The 27,762-nt window shown below is 36.8% G+C and overlaps 1 protein-coding gene across 7 annotated transcripts in view; it reads left to right on the forward strand.

The window, feature by feature from the left end:
- PPARG (peroxisome proliferator activated receptor gamma) overlaps positions 1 to 27,762 on the forward strand; it is a 131,109-nt gene that overhangs the window by 36,645 nt on the left and 66,702 nt on the right. Inside the window, exon 1 of one of the 7 annotated variants that reach the window (XM_025885385.2) lies at positions 24,144 to 24,294. The exons of 4 other annotated variants lie outside the window; for them this stretch is intronic. In XM_025885385.2, coding sequence (XP_025741170.2) covers positions 24,213 to 24,294 — 82 coding nt within the window. In that variant the 5' untranslated portion in view covers positions 24,144 to 24,212. Of the gene's footprint in view, positions 1 to 24,143; positions 24,295 to 27,762 lie in introns of those variants that run through there. 2 more of the 7 variants (XM_073901664.1, XM_025885386.2) reach the window with 2 other exon arrangements.

A 27,762-nucleotide genomic window follows, 5' to 3' on the forward strand; every position in this document is an offset into this window, starting at 1 on the left:
TTATTTGAGAGAGAGAGAGCACAGAGGGAGAGGGAGAGGGAGAAGCAGACCTCCCCGCGGAGCAGGGAGCCCGATGCTGGGCTCCATCCCAGGACCCTGGGATCATGACCTGAGCCGAAGGCAGCCGCTTAACGACTGAGCCACCCAGGCGCCCCTATATAAATGACTTCTTGATTCTTGGATAGAAACTGAAATGTTGGGCAAGACAACCAAGTATCCAAAAACTGAACGCTCAGCTGAAGCTGTACAGTTAGTTATCCTGGGTTTTGAGTCAAGATAGTAGCATAGCTTATAGAATCAGCCATCCTGTGAAAATATGAACTTGAAGGAAAAGGATAATTGATTTTTTAAATTGCTTCCTTAAATGTTTGGTCAGGGCCACCTGCGTGGCTCAGTTGGTTAAGCGTCTGCCTTCAGCTCGGGTCGTGACCCTGGGGTCCTAGGATCGAGCCCTGCATCGGGCTCCCTGCTCAGCGAGGGGCCAGCTTCTCCCTCTCCCTCTGCCCCTCCACCCTGCTTGTGCACGCTCTCTCACTCTGTCTCAAATAAATAAAGAAAATCTTTAAAAAAAGGTTTGTTCAATTTTAAGTATTTATTTTTTTCAAGATACACAGTATTAAGAGTATCCAGTTTACTGTGACACATAGAAGTTATGTCAAAAAGGTTATCTTGTAATTTAGAATACAAGAGGTAGAGTGAAAAGTATTGAGTGCTAAAAAAAAAAAAAAAAGAAGGAAACTGGGTGTTTTATCCCAATTTGCTTCTTCCTCTTTGGAGTGCTGTGGATTTTATTTTAGCTGTTCTGTTTCCCCAGCCATGGGCAGTGTCACCATGTCTGTTAAAGTCTTCTGTACTTAGAGTTAGAGCCACCTATAAATCAGCAGTCTGAGTGGAATCTTGGCAGATGAGGTCTCAGTCAGGAAACACGCATTTTGTTTATATTTAGATAATTTGAGAGCCTGGCCTCTGGGCATTCTCTAAGAAGTCCAGAAAAGGGAAGCCTGAAAAACAGAATATTTATTATAAATAGATGTTACCTTTCTCACTCAGGGGTTTAATTCCAAGCAGCTTGAGTAAAATGAAGAATGTTCTCTCTTTTGACTTTCTTGGCAAGATTTTTCGAAGATAGTGAAGTATTTAAATCAAAAGAGCATGAAGACCGTGGCGGAGAACATGGGATGACAGCTGGCCTGAAGAAGGCCTTTTTGGCATTTTTGAGAAAGGCCTTCGACTCAGAATCTGAAGAGGTAGCAAGGGTGATCAGTTTGTTCCATAGTACAGCTGATACATTTGGGAAAGTCCTTTGAAACACAGTCATGTCAAAAAGAGGTGCTAAGATACCAGGGTGTTTCAACCAAGAAGAGCACTTCTATTAGAATCACTTGTCAAGTTGTAAAACAAAGCAAACAAACTGAACAAATAAAATTAATTCTTTAGTATCTGAATGACACTGGAGTTCTGTTTTCCCTTGCAAAGCATGTGTTCTATAAGGTAAGAACTGGAAGAAATAGCATTAGGTTCTGCTCTCAGAACCTTCTGTACACAGCGATTGTGATTTAACTTTTCTCTCCTAGATTCTGATAGTCATTTAATCACTTATCACCTCTACTAGAAGGGGATGCAAAGGATAGTAAGAGATCAGTATATTTAGATTTGCAGTTCAGCGTTCTTCAGTTACCCTTGAGGCCTCTAAGATCCATCACTAAGGATGATTAGTAATTAACTTGAGCCATAGAATTAGAATCTGTATGGCTTGATAGGTATAAACCAGTTAGGGAACCTCCATAATTCCAAAATATGAGTAGGTGATGAGTCATACACTTACTACTGCTAATTCTTTTTTTTTTTTTTTAAGATTTTATTTATTTACTTGAGAAAGAGTGCACGCTAGCGGGCACAAGTTGGGGAGAGAGGCAGAGGGAGTAGGTTCCCTTTCTTAGCAGGGAGCCCAATGCAAGGCTCCATCTCAGGATCCTGAGATCATGACCTGAGCTGAAGGTAGCCACTTAACCAACTGAACCACCTAGGTGTCCCCAGTACTGCTAATTCTTGAGATCCTTGATTTTAGAACAAGTTTTTCTGTTAGAACAATGTATTGTGTATTTTGTATCTCTATTAGATCATTAACCTTTTAGTTACACAATCAGTAAATAACAAGCTCTTCTCTCACTGTCTTTTATTGTGGTAAAATAGATTTAACATAAAATTTGCCATTTTAACCATTTTCTTTTCCTTTTTTTTAAATTTTTTATTTGGAAATAGTTGACATACAATGTTCCATTAGTTTCAGGAGTATAACATAGCAATTCAGCATCTCTATATGTTACGCTATGTTCACCACAAGTGTAGCTACCATCTGTCACCATACAATGCTATTACGAGGTCACTGACTGTATTCCCAATGCTATACCTTTTATTTCTGTGACTGGAAGCTTGTATCTCCCACTCCTCTTCACACATTTTGCCCCTTCCCCCTTCCCTCGATTCTCTGTGTTTATAGGTCTCATTCTATTTTTGTTTGTTTATTATTTTGTTTTGTTTCTTAGATTTCACATGAGTGAAATCATATGGTAGTCGTCTTTGTCTGACTTATTTCACCTGGCATAGTACTAGGTGCATCCATCGCTTCTCGGCCTTTTGGCTAAGATCAAGTTTACCAGGTCCATCCATGTCACAAACAGCAAAATCTCATCTTCTTTATGGTTTTGTAGTATTCCGTTCTGTGCATGTGCTTGTGCATGCATGTATCGCATATCTTCTTTATCCATTCACTTAGTTGCTCCCATATCTTGGTTATCACAAATAGTGCTGCAATAAACATAGAGGCGCATATATCTTTTGGAACTCATGTTTTCATTCTCTTTGGGTAAATACTCCGTAGTGGGATTATTGGGTCATATGGTATTTTTTTTTTAATTTTTTGAGTAACCTCCATACTGTTTTCCACAGTGGCTATACCAGTTTACCTTCCCACCAGCAATGCACAAGGGTTCCTTTTTCTCCACATCCTCAGCACTACTTGTTATTTCTTATGTTTTTTATTTTAGCCATTCTGACATGTGTAAGGTGATCTCATTGTGTTTTTGATTTGCATTTCCCTGATGATTATGATGTTGAGCATCTTGTCATGTGTCTCTTGGCCCCATTTCAGCCATTTTAAGTATACAGTTCAGTGACATTAATTGCATTCGCAACATTGTGCAAACATCTGCCCTGTCTATATTCAAAATGTCTCATCATCCCAAGTAGAAAGTCTGCACCCATTAAACTATAACTCCCCATCACCCACCCATCCCTAGCCCAGAGTTATTTCTGTCCTATTTTTTGTCTCTACGAATTTGCCTATTCAGTTATTTCATGTAAGTGGGATCATACAATATTTGTCCTTTGGTGTATTATTTCACTTAGCACAACATTCTCAAAGTTCATCCATGTTGTAGCATGTATCAGAACTCCTGTTTCTTTTTTGGCGGAATAATGTTCCTTTGTACGTATATACCACATGTTGCTTATCCATTCATTTGTTGTTGAACACTTGGGTTGATCCCACCTTTTGACTTGTATGAATAATGCTGCAATGAACCTTCAAGTGTTCAAGTATCTGTTTGAGTCCCTGTTTTCAGTTCTTTTAGGTAGATACCTAGGAACACAATTGCTGGCTTGTATTCTGTGTTTAACTTTTTGAGGACCTGCCAAACTGTTTTCCATAGCTTAATGTGTGAGGGTCCCAGTTTTCACATCCTCCTGAACTCTTGTTGTTTTCCATATTTTTGATTAGAGCCATTCTTGTAGGTGTAGACTGTTATCTCATTGTGGTTTTGATTTGCATTTGCTTAATGACTGATTCTGTTGAGTATCTGTTCATGTGCTTTTTGGACATCTGTATGTCCTTGGTCAAATGTCCTGTGCCCTTTTTTTAAATTGAGCGATTGCCTTTTGCCTTTTTTATTGTTCTTCTCTCACTTTTTAATTCATGTTCTCACATACTTCTCTATATAATCAAAAAGATAGTATAATTTGAGCCCAGGGAAATGCTTTCTATCAGTCATTCATTGCCACATACATTGACTTAAGGTCAAATGCTTTTCATCCTGTTATCAAATCAGTACCTAAGAATTTCTCTTCAAATGATAGATTTTTTTTTTCTGGATGCCTTGATGCTGTGATATTCCTTGTATTATTTCCCAAATCTCAGTTTAATGAGCCCATGTTGGGGGGAGTGGGGGGAGCAGCCCATGTGTAAGGTATGATTCATTATGAAGTACTCTAGAAAATAAACATCCATTTTCATTTTCTTAGAATGATGAAGTTTTAAACCTGGAGGAGACCATCTCTGTCTCAAACTGGGATCTACAGATTCTTGGGGATCCACAAATATATTCTTGGGATCTGAGAGTTTTAGAATTTAAAAATATGACATTTTTATATTAATAATCTAAAAGGTCATTATAAAGCCCAAATTTCACAATCCAAGGACATTTTAAAGGTTTCTTGTATCATTTTTCTCACCTGGGAGTTACAGGGCCTCTGGGGAAATCTCAGGACAGAACCTTGGCAGGTGTCTAAGATTTTTTTTCTTCCTTTAAAAGGGACCCGTACATTAGTGAAGCTTAAGAAACTCTGATCAAAACCAACGCCTGTCCTTTTACAAAGAAGGCCTAGAGAAGTGAAGTGACTCGCCAGAACAGCACAGCAAGTTAAACTAACCAGCACTAAAACCCAAGTCTTCTAAAGCTTTCTTCAGTGTTCTTTGTGCCACTGTGGGGATACTGCAGGGATCCTGGCATCCCTGAGTTTAAAATGTAGTGGGAAAGCAGATGAACAAGTAATAACTAAAATGACAAGTGTGTGAAGGAGAAGAAGGCTAATAGGAGTTGTATCGAGTGATAGCAGGGTGGTTTAACCCAGTCTGAGGGTTTGGGCAAGAGATTGTTATGCTGACAGTCGAAGAGAGAACAGAAGTTAGCTGCAGGGAGCTCTGAGAAGAGCAGCGTTACAGAGGAAATAACTTGTGTGGGGGCTCTGAGGTGGGAAAAGGAGTAAAAAGAGGCTTCCGAGATAAACAGGGACCAGATTATTCCACTATAGATTTTTTTTTTGTACTTTTAATTTATTTTTTTTTAAGATTTATTTATTTGACAGAGCGAGCACAAGCAGGGGGAGAAGCAGAGGGAGAGGGAGAAGCAGGCTCCCCGCTGAGCAGGCCTGATCCCAGGACCCTAGGATCATGACCTGAGCCGATGGCAGACACCGAAACGACTGAGCCACCCAGGCGCCCCTCCAGTATAGATTTAAGACAATTAGAAGTCAGTACAGTTTCAGTAAGGAAGTGACGTAATCTGAGTTGCATCTTTAAAAGGCCGCTCTAGCTGCAGACGCATAATTGATTGGAGAGGAGATTAAGGGCCTATAAAGATGTAAGGAGACCACTAGGAAGCTACAGGAAAGATAGGGTTGAACGAGAGGACTGAGAGAAGCGGCTAAATGTATTTAACAGGTAGAATCAAAGGGACTTAGTGACTGATTAAATGTGGGTCTTGTAGCAGCCAGTTATGACTCCCTTTTTGGGGGGCATGATCAGTTGGGAGATGGTTGGAGCTGTTTACTAACGATAGGGCTCACTGAAGGAGACAAGTTTGGGGGAATAGATGATGAATGCAGTTTTGGACCATTTGCTGTTGAGTTGCCTGTGAGCTGTTTCAGTGGACAGCTCAAACAGATGTCCCTCTACAGAGCTGCAGCATGGAAGAGGCAGCTAGGGCTTAATACTGATTTGGTTTCAGTTCATCCATGATGTTTGAAACGTTCTGTAATGGGATTGCTTAGAGAAGAGCATATGGAATTAGAAGAGTGAAAGAACCTAAGACAGAGCCTTGAGGAAGGAGCAACCCGAGTGGTGGGTAATTGGTCTCTCAGGAGCCAGGAAGAAGACAGAGCAGTGGAAGAAAGGCCAGGAGCCGGGGGGCTGTTCTCTGATGGAAAAGTCAAATGATTGGTTCCATAAAATGCCTACCTTACATACAGACAGTTATATCCTACTGATTGTCAAATTAAACATTTTTCCAATCCTTTTTCCAGAATCTAGTCATGTGAAATGTTGATAAACTGGGATGTACAATGTATACATTATTCTTGGTGAATTGAATTTCTGGTTAATTCAGCCAACTAAAAAACCCTTTTTATTTCTGGTCATACAAAATCTTCCTTAAACACCATAAGCCATTTTTCCGTCTTGGTAGATATTGTGGGGTGAAATAAAATTTAAATTCAATTTAGATAACTGAATTGATGATTTGAGAATTTTTAATATCTTAGTTTCATTTTGAATAGCAAATGGCATTTTTCTGAAGATACAGAAAATATTGAAGATTATCTCAGGAAATGCTCTGGAGGCTACTTTTAAAAACAAATCACTTTTTAACTGCCTTTTCTTTTCTTTCCCTTAGCATTTGTCCATTTTTTCTAAAGGTATAAGAACAACTTTCAGTATATTAAGGATATTTAATAGTTAATGAAAGTTATATTGCGACTGTTTTTAAATATCTGGGTTTTTCTATAATTCTAACTCAGTAAAACCAGGTATATCAGTATATTCCTCAGCACTGTTAATTTCATCAAAATGTGTCCTCTTTGATCACTGGCCTCATATATAATACAGCGATTTCAAATTATTTTACTGACATGACAGATACATATATGTGTGCAGTAAAGAGCCATCTGAAAAGTTACATCTAAATTAGGTTTGAGTAAATTAAGTCATGAGGCAGCTGTTTAGGGGATATTTCCAATGCTAGCAGTACCAAAGTGAATCTTTTAATAAAGTAAAATACCCTTTAAGATGGGATCTGGGGAGAAGGAAACTAACACACTTAACTCTGTATGCACTCCTAAGTGCTTTACATACATGATTTCTGAGTCTTGAAGTGTTTCAGTAGCTTGCCCAAAGTTACAGCCCGGGTATGGGGTGGTGCTGGGATTCTAGCTTAAGTTTGTCTAATTTTAAAACCGGTATTCTTTCCATTCACACCTCTAACCTTGGATAGGCACAATAATTTTTTTTGCATTCACTATCTCCCAGGCATACTCTGGCCCTTCCCCCGGTCTAGAATGCTCCATACTTCCCATCCATGTGTTTATTCATCCAGTTGTTAATCAGTTCATCAGTCAGCCAGACAATCATCTTTAATCATGCAGTAAGTTATTGAGGTTCTGTGACACAGATATGAAAGTGACATAGATACACGGTCTTTGTCTCTAAGGAGGTCACTCTCTTCTAGTATATACCCTGCTCACCATATAAGCCCTCGCTGGAATCCCATTTCTTCCATGGAGCCTTTTCTGTGAACCATCCCATTTTGACATGCTTTTCAGGAGTCCCTGTGAAACTCAGTTATTTTTCAATTATTTGTCAATTAACCAGGTGCTACCTTGTGACATCTGTTCTACCATTGGCTAGAATCTTACTCAAATTATGAATCATTATTACCTAACTTTTCACCTCTTTGCAGTTTGTTTTACTAAGATATAAATTCCTTAAGGGCAGGCTTACCCTTTTTTGTATTTCCCACACTGTCTTGTAAATAGCAAAGTTTTTTTGACTGGATTCATTCAGCAAATGTTTGTTAATTGGTGTTAAATTTTTAGGTTCAGAGTTTACTTTATGGTCAGATGATCTGGGCCATCACTTAGCTTCCCTGAGCCTTAGTTTTCAATAAAATGGAAATAATTCTTATCTCTTGAGGCTAAATAAATATGTAAAAATGCTTGTACACTTTAAAACTTTAGATTATACAAGTGTTACTGATCATTTTATATTTTGTGGTATAAGTAGCCCTATCCTGAACTCTTCCAATAGATACTTTGTGTCTCAACATTTATTTCACCTGTTCACTTGACCTATTTTTCTCTCTATTATCCTACTGTATAGCTCTTTGCAGTTTAACTTATCTGCTCTAAGTTTATTTCTAATGCTCTCCTTTATTTTGCATATTCCCAAGTCTTAGTCTCATTTATGTTTATAGACATGAATAGTATGAATTGTTATCAGACTAGCCTAATCTGATGGATCACAAGGTCCATCCAATTAATGGACCCATCACAAAACTGAGAATACTAGAAATTATTGTTAATTTTCTTTCAAGGTACTAAATCCAATCACTTGTAGTTTCAGACTGATATAAAGGGTTTGTTGTTAGGAATGTTGAAATGCTTTTTAGTCTCTATGAGTGTTCTGTATACTCTCCGAAGAATATATTAGGACTGGTACCATCAAAGCCTATATTGCCTTAAGTCATGTGTATGGGATGAAATACAATAATTTCAATAGCTAAGTCTTACGATTAAGACTTCCCAGGTGTTAAGAATTTACTGAATTGCATTGGGTCTTTGCTACTTTTGATGCTTTGGTTAATTTTATGCTTTGGGGGGCGCCTGGGTGGCTCAGTCGGTTAAGCATCTGCCTTTGTCTCAGGTCATGATCCCAGAGTCCTGGGATCGAGCCCCACATCAGCTCCCTGCTCAGCGGGGAGTCTGCTTCTCCCTTTGCCTCTGCCCCCCCCTCACGCACACGTTCTCTTTCTCTCAAATAAATAAAATCTTAAATCTTTACAAATGTGATGCTTTGATTAGCTATCAAATGAAGTTTATTTTACTCCCATCATTGAAATAAGCTTTTTTTGGTCATTTAAAAATATTTGTAATAGGGTCATTGTTTTCTCTAATGTTTCTAGAGTGTAATTCTTGTGTGGTTAAGGTCTCTCACCTCTTGGAAGCCTTGAAATAAGTATATTGACTCTTGTTATTTATGTTGAAAGATATTAAAATGAGATTTGTAATCCAGATGGGCATTACTTACTTCACATCTGGTTGCTTGAAAAGTGGCCAGATGCAACAGTTCTTAATGCAAGACAGCCTAGGGCAAAACCTTTGCAATTCACACACTCCTTTGCAAAACAGTTGCCCTGTATGAACCTTTCACATTAAGAAAAAAAGAAAAGAAAAGCAAACAAAGAAAATTTGCTTCACCCCATTTAATTATAAATTTTCAATGAAAGTGTTCATAGGGGATTCCTATATTCAAGAGTGAACAACCACTAGAAGTGGAAGGCAAGGGCGCCTGGGTGGCTCAGTCGGTTAAGCGTCTGCCTTTGGCTCAGGTCATGATCCAGGAGTCCCGCGGGCTCCCGGCTCAGCGGGGAGTCTGCTTCTCCCTCTGACCCTCCCCCCTCTCATGCTCTCTCTCTCTCTCTCTCATGTTCTCTCTCTCTCTCAAATAAATAAAAATAAAAATCTTTAAAAAAAAAGAAGTGGAAGGCAATGTGCAATGAACAGTGGCAGCCTTGACCTAGTTTCAGGGCCAGGACCAAAGACATCATGAAACTTCTTCACCTCTCTTACATCTCCTTACTTTGCTGAAATTTTTTAAAAAGTAGGCTCCATGTCCAACATGGGGCTTGAATTCATGACCTCGAGATCAAGAGTGGCATGCTGAGCTGGCCAGGCACCCCCCGCTCTGCTGAATTTTGAAGTGATTATATTCCTGGTTGCCTGTGACAATCTGAGGTGATGCCTCTTCCTTGAGTGTCGTTTTTAATATTGCCCTCTTTCACTCTTGAAAGTGTCCCAGGTTGCGTAAAAAAGTATATGGTCATCTTACTTCATCCCTCAGAGACCCTAATCAGGAGGTGAGGTCTGGGAATGATGAGAACATATTAAAGGGGAAATGATATTGGGGCTGGGATGGTGCTGGAACCAAAAGGCTACTGATCAGAATTCTCAGTAAATAAGATACGAGCTGAGCTGGAAAGTGATTTGTGAATGCATTCTGAGCATCATAAGATCCATCAGATTAATGCTGGCTGCTCGTGGGGAGTGGGGAGAGGCGGAGGACAAGAACCAGGTCAGGAGTTTGTGGTATCTTTTATGCAATACTAACGTTAAGCTTCCTGTCTGAGGTTTTCGCTGTTGTGAGTCTCTCACCTCTTGATACTCTTTGAGAACTGGTGATGCTGATATCTAGCAGAAGCACTTCACAGAATTAAAAAAAAAAAAAGATAGAAGATAATAGTTCTTTAGAAAAATGGAAACATATTCTTGATAACCTTCCTCTTCTTTGAACAGCTAGCTGAATGTCTCTGCCATTTACCTTAATAATCTACTCAGAAACTTAATTTTATTAACTATAAAAGACTTGCTTGATATTTTCTTTTAAAGAGTCCTCCAGATTTGACAGCTGTTTTTTTTTAATACTCAGTTGTTGCATAGAGTCTTTATTTTATTTAAAATAACTTTTTAAATTCTAAGAGTGGTAGCTACTATTGAAAAATACGCCAAAAAATATAAAGCAAAAAACAATCATTCATAATCCCATCACCCAGAAATAACTAACACTAGCATAGCTGCTTTCAACCTTCTTACATGTATATATTTTTTAATGTGTGTTCAATGGAGCTCTTAAATTATAGCCGTAAGAAAAATGCTTTTAGTGTTCTGGCAACAATAGGGAAATAATATCTAGCATTTGCATAGAGCTTTAAAACATGTAAAGTTTTTTTCAGGTAGTAAAATGTTTAATCCTCATAATATCCCTATAAGGCAGGGTAGATGTCACTTTCCATTTTATACAGATGGGGAAATTGAAGCCCAGAAGTGCTCAGTGACTTGCCCAAAGACATTCGTAAGCAGTAGAGTCTTGATAAGAACCTCGTGCTCCTTCACAGCCCAAGACTCTTTATGTGCACAACTCAAAGAATTAATTATGCTAGAATTTTCAAGTACCAAAAACCGAATCCGAGCTAATTTTGAGAAACTGATTCTTTAACTGGGCAAAGAAGGTAAGGAAGAGGAATGTTGTTTTGAATAATGGTCTTTAGGTTTGTACAGGGGCAGTATTCAAAGAAGAGTAAGCATCTTTCTTAGACCCTCTTCTGAAAGTAAAACAAGGGGGCTGAGTTTCCCATGGACATTTAAATTTGGAGTAGGATAATTTCCTGAAGGCCTTTGAAAAGACAGCGTTTTATCTGTTTGGAATTAACAGTCAGTTAAATCTTGAACATCCAGTGCTGTAATAAAAAGAATAAATGAAGTAAAAAGCATACCCTCTTATGTTTCCAAAGGACTTGACAATATACCTGGAGGAATAAAACACATATCTATGAAACAACTTAGCTGTAAATTATGTGGTATTGACTCTATGTAAATGAATTATTTGGGGTTAGAAATAATAAATTGATGTTCAAAGAGCATTTACTTTGTGCTAATCAAGAAAATATCCTTAAATGTTATAAATAAGATCAAGAAGCCAGAAACAAGTCCTGGTGGATGACAGAATATAAGAAATACACATTCATTCACACATTAATGCATCTACTCCACATTTATTGAACATTTACCATATGCCACAGGTACATAGGAGTGACTAGATATATCCTTTTGAATAGAACTTAAGTTACATGTTAGGAAATAGTAAACAATAAGGTGGATGAGTAGGTGGATGTGTGGGTGGATTATAGCAATATTATTAACCTATGCAGAGGTTAGGTGTGATTCTAACTAGGGACAAGAGTTTATGATAGATGAGACCTAAACACTTGTAATTCATTGAATGGAAGAGCTAAATGGAAATGGTAGAAGTCATCTACTCTACCAGCCTTTTCTTATTTCCACTTTAAAAATTGGGAATTACGACCAGAATCATTGTGACTTGCCTGAGTTTGTAAACAGAGTTAGTGGCAGAACTGAAGGTTGAACCCTGGTCTTCCACTTTCCAGTTATGTATACCATTCTGCCTCTTGACTCTTGAATTTAAATAAAATATCTTTTCTTCTTCCCCATGCCAGCTATGTGAATACCAGGTGTTAGATCCTCAGTTAAAGGTTTGGATTATAATCATTATTCAGTCATTGGTAGAAAAATATGGTTCAGAAAAAGAATCTGTTTCATGTCTCAATCTCAGTGAATATCTTATTTATAAAATGACTAAAGGCTCAATGAGATTAACAATATACAACTTGGAGAAAATGTTTTATAGTGATGGCAGGGAAGAGTCTGTATTTTAGACCTAGCTCAATCACTAACTAGCTGTATCATTTTGTAAGGTCATCTACTTTTTTCATTATCTATAAAATGAGAGGGTAAGAAACACTTTTAAAGTCTGGTTCAGTTATTTTATATAGCTACTTCTTATTAGTATTTGAGTAAAAGCACAGACTTCCTTTTTTTTTTTTAAGATTTTATTTATTTATTTGACAGAGACACAGCGAGAGAGGGAACACAAGCAGGGGGATTGGGAGAGGAAAAAGCAGGGTTCCTGCCCAGCAGGGAGCCCGATGTGGGGCTTGATCCCAGGACCTTGGGATCATGACCTGAGCCAAAAGCAGACGCTTAATGACTGAGCCACCCAGGCGGCCCAAGCACAGACTTCTTTTAAGGAAAAATGTCTTATGGTTCTCAGCGTTCACATACTTGTTATTGTAATGTAACTTAAATATGTACAAAACTAGCTATAAATTTTTGATGCATATAGCTCTTACATACAACCGAAACGAATCAAATAACAAAATTCTTAACATTCAAATTAATAATTCAAAATGGAAATGACTGCTGTAGCACCTGTTTTTGAGGTTCTAAACCCTGTGCTCCTCAGTGCCATATATCTGATTAAATTCTCCCTCAACTTTTCTCTGACTGAACTCTTCTGTGAAACAGTCCTCTTGACAATATTACTGGGCCTCATTTGGTTTTCACTTAACTCAAATGGATCATTTACATGTTAAAAGTCTACCTGTGTCCTTCTGTCATGAATCCTGGACAACTAAAGTAGTAATCCTGGGAACCATATTTGAGTTTGTGAAATCATAAATACAAACTGTGGCACTGAACCTGTGTGTATTTGGTTACAAAATCATCTAGATAATCCAGATAGCCAGATAATGTAAAATATAAATTATTTCAGTTTTTTATCATTAGAATGAAAGGAAAATTAAAAATATAGAATTAAAATTTTTTATCAAAAATGGGAAACAGTTTCATTGTCCATCAACTAAATGAATAGCCAAAATATCGTGTACTCATATATGGCCTGACCTAGATTCTTCATCGGTAAAAAGGAACTCACTACTGATACATGCTACCACATGGATGAACCTCAAAACAATAATCCTAGGTAAAAAAAGCCAGAGGGGTGCCTGACTGGCTTCGTCAGTAGAGCATTTAATTGACTCTTGATCTCAGGGTTGTGAGTTGAAGCCCCACGTTGGGCATGGAGCCTCCTTAATAATAAAAAAAAAAAAATGAAAGCCAGACACAAGACCATATATTGCATGATTACATTTATACAGAATGTCCAATAAAAGCAAATCTATAAAGGCAGAAAAGTAGATTTGTGGTTGCCTGGGATTGGGGGTGGGGAACTGGGATTGATAGTAAATCAGCATGAAAGATTTTACTGGGTGATAAAAATGTTCTAAAACTGATTTATGAAGATGGTTGCAAAACTTGGTAAATTTACCAGATTTCATTCAATTGTACACTTGAAATGAATTTTATGATATAAAAATATACCTCAATAAAGTTGTTAATAAAGCTTTTTATAAAGTTTTTTTTTCTTTTTTTTTTTAAGTAGGACTTCCTAGAAGTATATATCCATAGATATCCCTCCCCCATGGTAAGGAGACCTGATTGAAAAAAAACACTATTTTAATGGAACTGGAGAGAGCATCTAGTACTTAGGGGATCATGGATTCTATTCTAGCTTTGACTTTGGCATTAACTCTGTATTAAATCTTGGGCAAGGCCTCAGCAAGTCACTTAACCTCTCTCTGCCTTGGTTTCCCCATCTGCAAATGAAGAGTTAGATTATATGTTCTCTAAGACTTCCTGCAGATACAACAACCTCATCTCCACATTTCTGTTATCCTTTCTCAAGCTCCTATTTATTGTCCCCCCCTCCCCAAATGTTCTTTTCAAAGTCCCTTTAATCAGCTTGGCATATTCCTTGTCTCATTAACTCTTGGTCAGTTAAACTTCCTCACCTTAAGGCATAGGTCTTTTGAGTACGCAGTTCCCAAAATGTTTATCTGAAATTTCCATACTAGACTGAATGCCGCATCATTCATTAATCTCCCAGAGGCTCTGTTCTCATCCTCTAGAACTCTTATGGATGCTCTTCCATAGATAACAATACACTTCCCCTTCAGGCAGTACATGAAAGAAACAATGGACGATACAATGGAATCATCCTATAAAATGACACAGTATGAAAATCTGGCCCATTGTTTCCTCCTGCTGCCTAAGGAAGAAGTTGTACCCTTTGGATCCCCATCAAGATTCTGGCTTGTCCACCTCCTCGGATTCCCAAGTAACAATGAAGCAATCTGGCCTTCTTCCCACTTCTCATTTCAATGTGTAGGATCCTTGTCAACTTGCCCAGAATGACTTTAGGCATTTTGAGCTATTCATCTGACTGTGTGCAATAGAAAAATAAAAACATAATTAGAAGAAGGACTGACTTTAAGACTCAGTTTTGTTTTTATTTCTATTGGAGTGTGTGTGTTCATTTTAGAATTGAAAAAGTTATTTCCTGTCTGTCTTCGCCTTCCTTTTGTGTTCAATAAGAAGTTTTTGGATGTTTAAAATGAGAAGTTTATTACAATGGGGTTTATGTTTGTAAATATAGAAACATAGCATCTTACTTCCTAGAGCTTAGTGTATCTGAAGAAAAGCAACCTTGGGGTATAAAGAACAAACTTGGTGGTTGGAATGTGGTTTAATTAGTCCATAAACCCGTCAGGAATCTTAGACTCTCTTCCTAAAGCTTTGCTGACACACAATACAGTTTTGGAAGAACCAGTTAAGTGTGTATTCTATGTATTCCCTATAATTTAGGAATAAACATTTGATAAAAACTGAAAGTCCCTGTTGATGGAAATTGTTAGGTAAAACTAAAGCATTAGTTATTTTATTAGGGTGTGATAAGTGGTTTTGTATATGCCATAAAAAGTAAAAGAACCAGTGGATGGATGTCCGGTTGTAACTGTCAGGACCAAGGATAACAGAAAATTGAAGTTGAAATCAAATTCCTTGGAAATGATTGAAAAAGAAACTTAGGTATATAAATATTTTATGATGGGAACATTCAATGAACAGAAGATACAGATATGCCCAACTAAGAAAGTTTGGTGTTGAAGATATCTACCTTTTTAATGACAGAGAACAGATGAGATATTTATTCTTCCTTTGTAGTAGGAACTGTTTCAAGGTATCCACATAGTTATACTTCCCAAAGGAAAGCTCTGCCTCATCAGAAAAGGGCAGCTAACAAATGCAGAAGGAGGGGGGCGCCTCGGGTGGCTCAGTTGTTCCCAAGTGTCTGCCTTCAGCTCAGGTCATGATCCCAGAGTCCTGGGATGGAGCCCCACATTGGGCTCCCTGCTCAGCAGGAGGCCTGCATTTCCCTCTCCCAGTCCCCCTGTTTGTGTTCTCTCTCTCGCTGTGTCCCTTTCTGTCAAATAAATAAATCTTTAAAAAAACAAATGCAGAAGGAGTGATAGAATTAGAAAAGCTTCATTTCATAAACTCAAAGTAGTGGTTCAGGAGAAGATCATTAAATGTGTTAAAATCTTTAAATGAGCAGTTGGTGAAACTGAACATCCTTATATGCCAAAGTCACAGCACACAGATTACTTTCTAGTTGCAAGGAGAAAAAAGGAACCTTACAATGGAAAGATCTGACTGTCATCATTCTAAATTAGTAGTTGATCTTTAACATCATCAGTGGTCAGTCATATGCTGTGTCTCTGCTGTAATCGAATAGGAAGTCTAGAATATTACCTGTGTTACATTCAAGTAAAAAATGTTTAACTTGAATTCATAGATCTTTAAATATAACACCCAGTTTACAAGTAACACAGGGATAGAGCAGCAAGCTAAACGATACCACAAGAAAGCAACCAGACAAATCCAGAGGGTGAAACATTCTACATAATAACTGGCCTGATCTCTTCAACTGGTCAGTGGCCTTAAAATTAAGGAAAGTCTTTTAAAAAGACTTAAGGGACATATAACCAGATGCATTTCATCATCCTGGATTAGATTCAGGTTTGAAACAAACCAGCTGTAAAGGAACATTTTGGGTCAGCTTGGGGAATTTTAAATATGGACGGATATTATTTGAAATGACTTGATATTAATTGACTTGAAGAAGCAGGTTGCCACTAAGTACCATATCTCGTTTTTATTTAAAAAATACAAATACTGTATGTATGTACTTAAGTATTGTATATACTTAGGATCATACATATGCTCAGAAAAAGAACCAATGAGAGAAACACAGTTCAACACTGATGATCTCTGAGTAGTAGAAATAATTTAGTTTTTAAATTTGCAACAATGAATATAGACTGGTTCTGTAATAATAAGATTATTAAACAACAATATGCAGAAAAGCAACAGTGTACTTTGTCCTTTAAGGAAAATAAATATGTTTCCTTTGAGGAAAGAAGGTACAAAGACTAGAAAACACTTTCTTATCTTTCAAAAACATCTGGTAATAGTTTGTGGCTGTAAAACTTTGCCTATTTGTCTTTAGTCGGTGTGGTATAAAAAGTCACACAGACCTGGCTTTGAATTCAAACTCTATCGATTACAAGCATTTTTACTTTTGGCAAGTCACCTTATTTCTCTAAACCTCTCTTTTCTCATCTAAAAGAATAATTGTGAGAACTAAAGACAATTGAAATAAATCAGTGCCTGGAACAGAATAGGCTCCCAAAATTATAATTTTATGAATTCTTATCAAAAATTTAAATCTTATACATGAAAACTTGATTAATAAAGTAATAAAAAGCAGCCATCAACTGACATTATTATTGCTTTTATTCTTTTAAATGAAGTTTTTATTTTGGGGTAATTTTAGATTTACAAAGAAGTTGAAGAGGTATTAATATAACCCTCACCCAATTTCTCCTATTGTTAACATCTTATATTACCTGCTATTGCTTTTAAATATGTTCCATGAACATAAATATGTTTCATGAAGAAATGGTATACAAGTAGAGTATGGAATCCTCAAAAACAAGTATGAACTTTACAAGTTCACTTAGTAGTAGACCATTTTATTCATGATAGCATTTACAGAGTTGATAGAAAATAAAGTATAACTTTATAAATAGAAAGTAAAGTAAAACTTCATGACCCAAATCCATTACCAGGTTCCATATTGAAGCCCTATTTGGTACTTGCTATTATTTTCTTGTTTTGCTTTGAATAACCTCCGGGTGGCATTGTGAATTTCAAATGAGGTTAAAAACACCATACGGCTCTAATGTACTTTTTAAAAAAATTACAGTATTATTACTGCAAAGTGGAAGATTTCAAGTAGTAATTTTATTAGTTTCATAAGAACAAAGAACTATGGTGGTAGAAAAGACAACTGTTTCTACCTGAAGAACTTCAGAATGCTAGGATGACTCTTAAAGAATATATGAATGAGGCAAAAGGACATTTGTCAGCAAAATGAATTCCTGAATTGATAGCTCAAATATTGCTGGATTTTATTTACCAAGTTGTTTTTGAGTACTTTGTAGAAAGCAAAGTCTCTAAACTCTGTGATAAACTATAGCATTCTCATTGGTGATTCATGCACATTAAGTGAATCATATCATAGTACAAATGCTTTCATGCTGATAGACTTCTAACATAATTGTTGGCATTAAGGATAATGGATCGGAACAATTTATTTGAACATTTTATTGCATCATTTTCATGACAGAGCACAGTTTGGTGCTTTGGACTGGGAATGAAGAAACCTGATGTTTAGTTCAAACTCTGCTGCTAATTATCTGGGTAATACCTTGGGCAAATCATTTCATTTTTCTGGAACTCATTTTCTTTATGTGGAAAATTAAAAGAGTTTGAATATATTAATCTCCCCAGTATTAAGTTTTATAAGCCTGTGATCTCAATAATCCATATATTTCCTTTGGTACAGTTGCAGAACTGGTAAATTGTTTATTTTACATAAACTGAACTTGTGTATAGCACTGTGGCTCTGAGCTTGCTTTAGGATGTTTGTGAAATTCTAGTGTGGTTCACCAGTGATAAGATATGTTACCTAGGGAATCTCCATATCTGATCTTGAAAAATTAATTGTTAAAACCTGAACGTGAAGAAGATATGTTTTAGAGGTTTAGGATTTTACACAATGTAAATCTAGGTCAGTTGATAATACAGCCCATTGTATCTTATCATACTTGGAACCACATTACTGGAGAACTTCAGATATTATAGGCAAAGACAACTTAAACATAGTTAAGGTGAGATGTCGTTGGTTCAAAGGTACAGTAATTTGAAAAGTGTTTAGTTGATCCCTAGAAAGTAGTTAGACAGGTTAGGCTCTTTTTCAGATATTACTGGCAAGTTAACTTTTGAAAGGGGAAAAGAAAAGGAAATTTTCAGTTGGTGTTTCTTTAAATCAAAATGGTATATTAGTTTGAAATATCAATCCTGTATAGAAAATGTTACTTTTTTTGAAAATCTGAACCAAATTATTGTTTTTGATTAAAGAAGAATGGACTTTGCCTTTAAAAAAAAAAAAACACAAATGTTCTCAATAGCAACCTTCCTTTGTCTCTTTCCATGGGAGTACCAGGCTTGCTGTGATGGTCGCAGTGGAATTTACATCTTACGATACGGGATTATTTGTTCCTCTGTTAGGCTTGTGTCCCATTGGAACATCATTTCTTCCATATTGTGTCCTCTGTGACTATGAAGAAACCCTGAATTGATGCAACCACAGCTAGAAGCTAGAGTTCTGAGCCAGCTTGAAGTGGAGTAGGAAAAGGCAGCAGTTCTGGGTAGGGGGAGCACTGAGCCAGGTAGCCATTCTGCTTGTTCGCGATTATTCTGGTGTCCTTCAGAGTACCACAGGGGAATGTCTTGTTGGAACAAGCACATTAGTGATGTTGTTGTCAGTTCATTAGGTCTCTAAACTCTTCTTTGAATGATCTGTGTGAGACAGATGTGCAAGCAGCTGTTCTTTCATGATTCTCAACATCAACAAAAATAATAAACATGTTCTGTGCCAACTAGAGACACTGCTAGGCTCTAGAGATACAAAGAGGTGTTCAATCTTGTTCTCCTGAGGAGCTACTAACCTTTAGGGGCCAGCATAAGTATTCGTAGCGCCTGAAGCATTAAATGAAGCGCTTTTAAAATGGGGTTACAACAACAAAAAAATACTGTACACACTATTTGATACCAATACTATAACATAGCTTATTTTACATAAAAGAAAAAGGAAGCAATTAAAGCAGTTTTAAAAATTCAATTTTAGGGTGCCTGGTTGGCTCAGTTGGTTAAGCGACTGCCTTCGGCTCAGGTCATGATCCTGGAGTCCCTGGATTGAGTCCCACATCAGGCTCCCTGCTCAGCAGGGAGTTTGCTCCTCCCTCTGACCCTCCCCCCTCTCATGTGCTCTCTCTCTCAAATAAATAAATAAAATCTTTAGAAAAAAATTCAATTTTACTCTAGAGGATAAAATCCAGATTTAACCTACAGCCAAAAAAAGCAGGTTTTAATTAGCTTTCAAGAGTAACACAACACAAAAAGTATTTAATATTCTATTTTATGGATATATTAGATATAAATTATTCTAAACACTGAATAATGCTTTTATTTATTTTTTTAAAGATTTTATTTATTTATTTGACAGAGAGAGAGACACAACAAGAGAGGGAACACAAGCAGGGGGAGTGGGAGAGGGAGAAGCAGGCTTCCCGCTGAGCAGGGAGCCCGACGCGGGGCTCGATCCCAGGACCCTGGGATCATGACCTGAGCCGAAGGCAGACGCTTAATGACTGAGCCACCCCGGTGGCCCTGAATAATGTTTTTACAAACACTTTACATATATAATACTATGATTTTATTAACTATGGATTTTTAGACATGCATAGCTGTTATTAGTCCAGTTGCCTTCTTGTAAGTGTACTAAAATTTTGGGAGTTTTTTGGCTGAGTAATATTCAGATCCTTTTGGCTAAAGACAGGAATCATAAATAATACTGAAAACAAAATACTGAAGCATAGCCTTCTCAAATACCAAATTACATTTTTGTCCTAATGTCATAAACTAGGACAGAAATAAGTTTTTCAGCCTCCTCACTATATGGCCATTCCTAATTATCTTCATTCTTTCTCTTGCTGTTCATGCCTACTCTACCCACAGTCACATCCATACCCCATATGTCTCCAAAGTCCAAGAGGAGATGACCTTCTATATCACACAGATCCCTGCATCCCGTAATAGAAGAAGCTGAGTTAGCTTTTGTGCAAGTGCATTAGGAAGGTGGTCTTCTACCATTCCTCTTCACTCTGCTGAATTAGCAAGGACTAGCCTTCAAAGGGGGTTCTCCATAGGATGGAAAGCCATAGACTTCTTTGTAGAGGTACCCTTCAGATGCAAAGTACTGATATGCAATTGGTGTGCAAAACACCTAGATATGGTCTACAGCTCCAACATCTTACATTATAGTCCCATTTACCAGCATGCTCTTTTATGCATCTTATTGTAATATTCTTTAGATTTTGATATTATGAAGAGTAGGACACTGGGGAATCTTAAGGCCTTGAAGATAGAAATAGTCACATGCATGTCAAAGCTCTCATAAATTTTCTGTTGATCATATACTGTCCATTGATAGGAATGACTTCATTTAAGCAAATGTATTATTTCTTATATCAGTGCATGCTAATTGACCTTCAAAGTTAAATGAGCTAAAGGATCACTCTTTCAGGTATATTTGGATAATTTTGGTGAATATAGTTAAATATAAACTTATTGAGGATAGGAACTTTGGATTATTAATGAATTTATCTCCTATATCTAGACTAATATCTGGCACTCAGAAGGTATTTGGTAAATATTTGAGGACTACCTGGATGGATCACTGTAAAATAAAATAAGTCTTTTCAGTATCTCAGGGCAAAGCACATTCCTAATTAGATACAAATTGGGATTGATTCCATTTATTTTTGTCCATTTTAATATCCACATGAACAAGTTATTTCTCAGTGACCTGGTGTTATAGTGTGATACAAAATATTAAAATATTGTTACTGGGGTGCCGGGTAGCTCAGTCAGTTGAGCATTGGACTCTTGGTTTCAGCTCAGATCATAATCTCCGGGTCCTGGGATTGAGCTCTGTGTGGTTCCACGCTCAGCAGGGAGTCTGCTTGAGATTCTCTCCTTCTCCCTCTGCCCCTTCCCCCGCTCACACTCTTTCTCTCTCTCAAATAAATAAATCTTAAAAAAATAAATATTGTTACTAACATTAAAAATATGATTAGAAATCCACATTGTATGAGTATTTTGTTAGCAACTTGGGATGTTTTCTGTATTGCTTGATATGCTGTCAAGAGTTTAGGCAACATTTACTGAGCCTACAATCCACACGTTGATAAAAATTGTTGATAAAAATTGTAATTTTTGTTTATGACTATTTTTGAAATCCACAAGATAAGAATACATCCATCTTGTTCATTAAGCCAGCACCTAACTCAAGGCCTGCCAATATATTCTGATTTTTTGCCAATAAACATTTGTTGAACAAATAAATGAGTGAAATACAGTGAATAGGACAGGTTGTTGCTCTCAAACAATACCATCCAAGGGGAGTAGATGCCATTAGATTCAGATGTTAGAGAATAATTAGCTGTTAAAAATAATTCTATATTTGAATAACTAAAGCATAGTGTGAGTGAGAACTGTTAGGGGGTTGGGCAACAGTAGACAGACAAGTTGAATGGTGTCTGAGGGGGGAAAAAAAGAGAATAGAAGTAATAGTAGGTAAAGAATCCAGAAATTAGTCCCTTTAATGATAGTTGGAAAGAACGGATCTGTGTATTGTCTGAATAGCAGAAGAGACCACTATCCAACTGGAGGACCAGCTTAATGCCTTTGGCCTCAGAAACTAAACTGATCTCCCTAGATAAAATTATGTAGCCTGAATGACCTACATCATCGTTGAAGAAATATAGGAATAAGGGAGAAAAAGGCATTGAGAAACTCCCCACACCAATTCCATATCTATGGGTATTGAAAAATGAATGACAGTTATTGACTGATATTCCGTGAAAGAGTTAACATATTTTCCCCTTAACTCACTCTATACTCTGTCCCTGTGGTGACTGATTTATTAAAAGAGGTAATTTAGACACTTTTAAGAGTAGAAGTTGGGGAAGGCCAATAGTAGGCTGGCTGGTGAATTAGATACCTAAAAACCTAGATTCTAGTTCCACGTCACTACCTAACTGTTTAACCTGGAGAGTGTACTTGTCATTTGGGGGCCTTATTTTCTCATCTTATTAACAGAGTGTTAGACTTTTATAAAAAGTTTCATTCTAAAATTGTATCCTTCTGCCCGTTTTGTCCTTCTTATACTCTGGCATAATCTTAACATTTTAATAAACTTTTTTTAAAGTTGGGGAGACATTGGAATCTGAAAGCAAGAATGGGGAGAGGATAGGGAATTGAGGGAGAAACTGCCATTTCATAGGAAGAAAGCTAAAATTTGCCTTCCAGACTCAAGCACATCTTGGGACATTGAGGAAGAGTATCCATAAGCAGAATGGGCTTAAATTTTTGTTCTGTTTTATTAACAAGGAAATTGTCCTTGACTTCTAGAGTTGACTTTGATCTATCATTATATTCAACCAAAAATCGTAGACTAATCACACTTTTAACTATTATCATTGTGTCTGTAATACAAGGAAATTTCCCAGCTTTGAAAGGGAAGGAGAAACTCCTTTATTGACAGTTCAAGTTGAATATAGACAAAACTAATTCTACACACCTATAATTTCCTCAGTCATTTGGACTGTCAAGAAGCTTGCTTTCACTTGAACTACCTGAGTAAAAGCTTTTTGGGTTTTTTTAAGGTTTTTAAGCAATACAAATGCCCAACTCTCCACTTTATTCTGGGCTGTTGAGACCCAAGTATGCGTTTTCCCCACCAAGCTGTTGCTCCATGATTACCAGGGAAACTTTGACTAGTCCCCTGGCAGGATGACCAGTTACTCAATGTAGATGAAACTGATAGATACTTAGGCCACTTGGGGGAACATTGGGATAAGTCTAAGGGAATTAATGCCATCTGATCATCGCCCTATGTGGGGTATCTTGATTAAATCCATAAGTCACTGCAATTCTATCAGGCCACGTATAGGACAAGTGGAGACCAGCTTCCACACTGAAGTTTGGCACTGCTTGTGTTTCTCCTTGCCAGAAAGGGCAAAGGACTTGAGCAAGAAGCCAGCTTTTTCCTGATTACAAAACTGACCACAGTTCCTCGCCAACCTATCAGTGTGAGTCTTTTTTTTTTTCTGCTAATGCATTATTCTTCTCAGAGAGAACTCCACTTTTTCTGTTATGACATGGCATTTATCATTTAAACATCAGCTACGTTCAGACCTTGATGCAGCATTACTCTCTCTGCTAGTGATGGATAAACTTAATCATCAAGTTTTTAAAAAGCAAACCCTGATAGAGCAAATCTAAACTGTGGCTCTCAACTATTTAATCTTATAGAATTTGTCAGTATCATTTTGGCCTTTGTCAAGGGGTGGGACAAATGCCTCAGAAAATAACATTTCAGTAGCATGCCAGTGTCGAAGTTTAAAATACAAGTACATGTTTGAATTAAATAGCTTTCTTCAGATAATATGATTAGAGATTGCACCAGGAACAGGCAGCTAGAAAAAACTTTGTCCAAGTAAGTTTATCTGGTATTTCATAACCCAGAGATGTAAAGTTTCCCATTTAAGAAGCAATCGAAAACTGAATGATCTCTTTGCTCTGATAGCTCTAAATACTGTACAACTCACGCCCCTCACAAGACACAGAACATGTGGGTCACTGGCGAGACAGTGTGGCAATGTTTTCCTTGTAATGTACCAAGTCTTGCCAAAGCAGTGAGCAACATTATGACACAATATTTGTCACAGCTGGCTCTCCAGCAGGACAGTGCCAGCCAATTCAGGCCTGGTCCTTTGTGGATTTATTCCCACCTCTCCAAAATATTTGGAAACTGATGTCTTAACTCATTGGTTGTGTTCACAAGTTCTACTACTGCAAGTCCTTTTCTTTTAATGGATTGGTCTTTTGCAAGAAATAGACAAAATATCAGTGTGAATTACAGCAAATCCCTCTTCCATGCTGTTATGGGTGAAACTCTGGGAGATTCTCTTATTGACCCAGAAAGCGATTCCTTTGCTGATACACTGTCTGCAATCACTTCACAAGGTAAAGTCAATTCCAGATATGGCTATTGGGTTACTTTGGGCATTTTTGAAATGGTAAAATTGCTCTTGTAGTTTGTTTTCCAAGTTATATTCTAATATGAAATGTGTATAGTCCAGTACTTTTAATGCCTAGTTTGTTGCGTTAGTGTTCACTTACAAGCATCAGAACTTTGAAAAAGAAACCTAAACTAATCCATATTTATCTCTGTGCATGGCTCCCATTTCCTGAATTGTAAGCATTAAGGGTATAGTTATATATTTTTAAATCCTATTCATTTTTATTTCCTGGGTTTATATGTGTTTCCCAAATATACTTAAGATCTTTTTAGAATATCCGAGGGGTCCCTTTTTCCCATTTTATAGTCTTATGTGGTACATATCTCTCAGGCAGATTTTATCCCCCCTACAGCATTTTTATTCCACTTAAAGCTCTCTCAGTATGTTTAGTTCTACTTTGAAATCTAGATATTTGTACATTTTATCTCTCCCAAAGAATTGTATGCTTCCAGAGTGTAGGACCAGCTTATAATCTATATTTCTTAGGATACCTGGCATGGTGCCTCATGCATTATCAAATAGATTGTGGGGACTCGGAGAATATCTATTCCAAGCATTTCATTTTACACATAAAGAAAACATGTCCCTAAATGCCAATTGCATGCTAGATAACTGATTAGCTATTACCTGTACTCAGATCTATAAGATTCAAGTAGATACCTCATTTTTCAAAATCCCTTTCTTGGTCATTGCGAAATGTTAAGTTCTTCATTTCTACAGCTCCTTCTGCTGGAGTTTCTTAGCACAGCTTCTTCTGTTTTGTACTGTTTCATATTTATTTTCTGTATTTCTGTTTATTTTCTTTCTCATAGATACCACATAAAAATAGATTGTGTTAACTAGTGTGATTTTTGTTTTATAGTGTAAGTGCTAAAGCATTTCAGTTAAGTCACTTCACTGTTGAAATGAATGGCTTTACATTTTAATGTTTCAATTTTTCTGGAAGCCTGAAGTTTGAACATATTATTCACAGATTTTTTTGTTAAAACATCAGGCTGTTTAAAAATTAAGGAAAAATATTTCCTGAAATACTATTTCATTCTATTATGATGATTTGATTCAGTATATATATATATGTATGTGTATATATATGTATATGTATATATATATACATATATATATGTCATCTGAGCCTCTTAAATAGTTTGGTTTCATTATATTATATAAAAATCTGTTATTCTGTTTTTCTAAAAGCCATAAAAATTATTGCTATCTTTCTCCAGTTACTAATTTAGCCTACATCAGGGCAGAATGTCCTAGCTATACTGTGAAATAGTTCTTGAGTCAAAATTTGGTAATTTTGTCTGTTTGTGAAGAATACGTCCATAATGTAGTGCAACAAATATTTTAGGTTAACTGAGGAAAAATACTGTTTATGGTAAGAAATAGTTATGTGATCAAGTTAGTTTTCATTCTGTACTAATCTCTCTATGTTTATGCCTTGAATTTGCCCGGGGTTTAATTATTTTGAGTCTCAAATCCCCTCCAAAAGACTAACTCAGTACTTTTCTTCTTAATTAACATGGTACAGAATAGATTATTAGCAATTAAGAAATTACATATTGTACAGATAATTTAACTTTTGTTAAGTTAAATTTTTGTTAAGCCAGCTGATTACTTCTTATTCAAAAGTGTTGTTTTTCTGTTAAAAATATTATTCCTAAAGGCCAAAAACCTGTGGTTGTTAACTTCAATTGCATTTTGTAGCTACCCACTGTTTACTCCCCCCTTGCCAAAACAGACAAAAAACAAACTTGAAATTGGACATACAATCCTCATTAGCTATTTGAGGCCATCAGAGGTGAAACACTGTAGAGTTTAGGTATTTGGTTTTAATATGGTAATGAATTTAGGTATTCCTTCTTCCTTACTATAGGCAAGGTGGGCTTGGGGGTTGTTGCAAGTAGCTGGGTGCTACTTTGAAGAAAAAGTGTTTGTTGTGTGTGAATGATCCAGATGTCCAAGCTATATTGGTCATATTCATGAGATTCAAAAATGTATGTAGCCACTATGCCCAAAGAGGACTTCTGCACTTTTTCCTGGGCTCCATTATCATTGTGACCCCCCCCTTTATCTTATTTCCCTATTTTCATCATGAGCTCCTTAAGTAACCCCAAGTAACCCCATGCTGGCTCTGAAACCATTTCTACTAGTAAAAATTGGCAAGATTGAAGGGAAGCTTCCACAAACTCAAGCTGAATATGCCTCCTGCTTTTAGTGCCAGACTTAGTCCTATGTGAATTCTATAATTTTAAAAGTGTTGCACCAGAGCATTGAAAGATGATGACACGCTTGTCCTTTGGAGCTGATTGAGCAATGGAAATATGCCTTGGAGACATGATAAATGCTGCAATAGACAATCCTTTGAAACGAGCGCCTCTCCTGAGATAGGAGTGAGTGATTGATTGCCAGCCATTTTTATTGAGGGATACTTAAACTGTGTCTTTGTGACTCCAGGCAACTATATATTTGGAAGCATTTAAATAATTGACCAAAGTTTTCACCTTTCTAGAGGTTTTAAGGGACCCAAGTAGTATCAGGGAATGTAACTACCAGTCTTGTCTTGGCCATGTACATTTTGTGTGAATTTGAGTAAGTCATTTATCCTCTCTTCCCTCTGTTTCCACATATAGCAACAGACATATAGGGTTATTGCAAGGATTAAATGGGACACAATATTTGCGAAAGCACATCTGAAGTCCTATAGAGAGTTTACTGTTTTGGTCTTCTAGTAGTAATCACTTATAGGTGGAAGAGAAGACATATGATATCCTCAATTGGAAGCATTTTAGAGAATATATGGGGGGAAACTGCAGAATTCTTTGTGCATCAAAATAAGTGGCAGTTTTTGAGTGAGATGAGGCTTCTCCATGATCTCCCATGAATGTTTTGATAAGGAAATAATCATACTTAGAGAAAGCAACTTTCTGTCTGATTTTTTTTAATGGGGCAATTACCTCCCACTTTCATTAATGTTTGTTTCAGAAAAGATTGGATTTCCAAAAGCTGAAATCATTCTTTAGCCCTAAATGAAAGCAGTGATTACACGTTTTCTTCTCTGAGACATTGAAAAACTATCTTAGATTATAATATTCTTTCTGATGAAGATTTAGGTAATTGACATAGCTCTGAATTTCATAATCTCACATTAGTAATAATTCAGGGCCTTTTTCTAGAATTTTACTATTGTCCATATTAATTTTTTTAGTATGGCTCTATTTTATCTTTTATTTCTCTGATTTAACTGTTCATATCTCTTTTCTGATCACCAGGTCTTAGTAGACTTGGTAGATTTCCAGACTCAGAATCTCCTTGCTGTGTTTGCAAAAACTATCGTTTCTCTTCTACTTCCCCCCAAATTATGAATTATAGGAAACACCAGAAACAGATGTCATGTATATTAGATGCTTAC

The sequence above is a fragment of the Callorhinus ursinus genome, unplaced genomic scaffold, assembly GCF_003265705.2.
Source record: "Callorhinus ursinus isolate GAN/ISIS: 27379988/994484 unplaced genomic scaffold, GSC_fseal_2.0 scaffold15, whole genome shotgun sequence".
Classification (NCBI taxonomy): domain Eukaryota; kingdom Metazoa; phylum Chordata; class Mammalia; order Carnivora; family Otariidae; genus Callorhinus; species Callorhinus ursinus.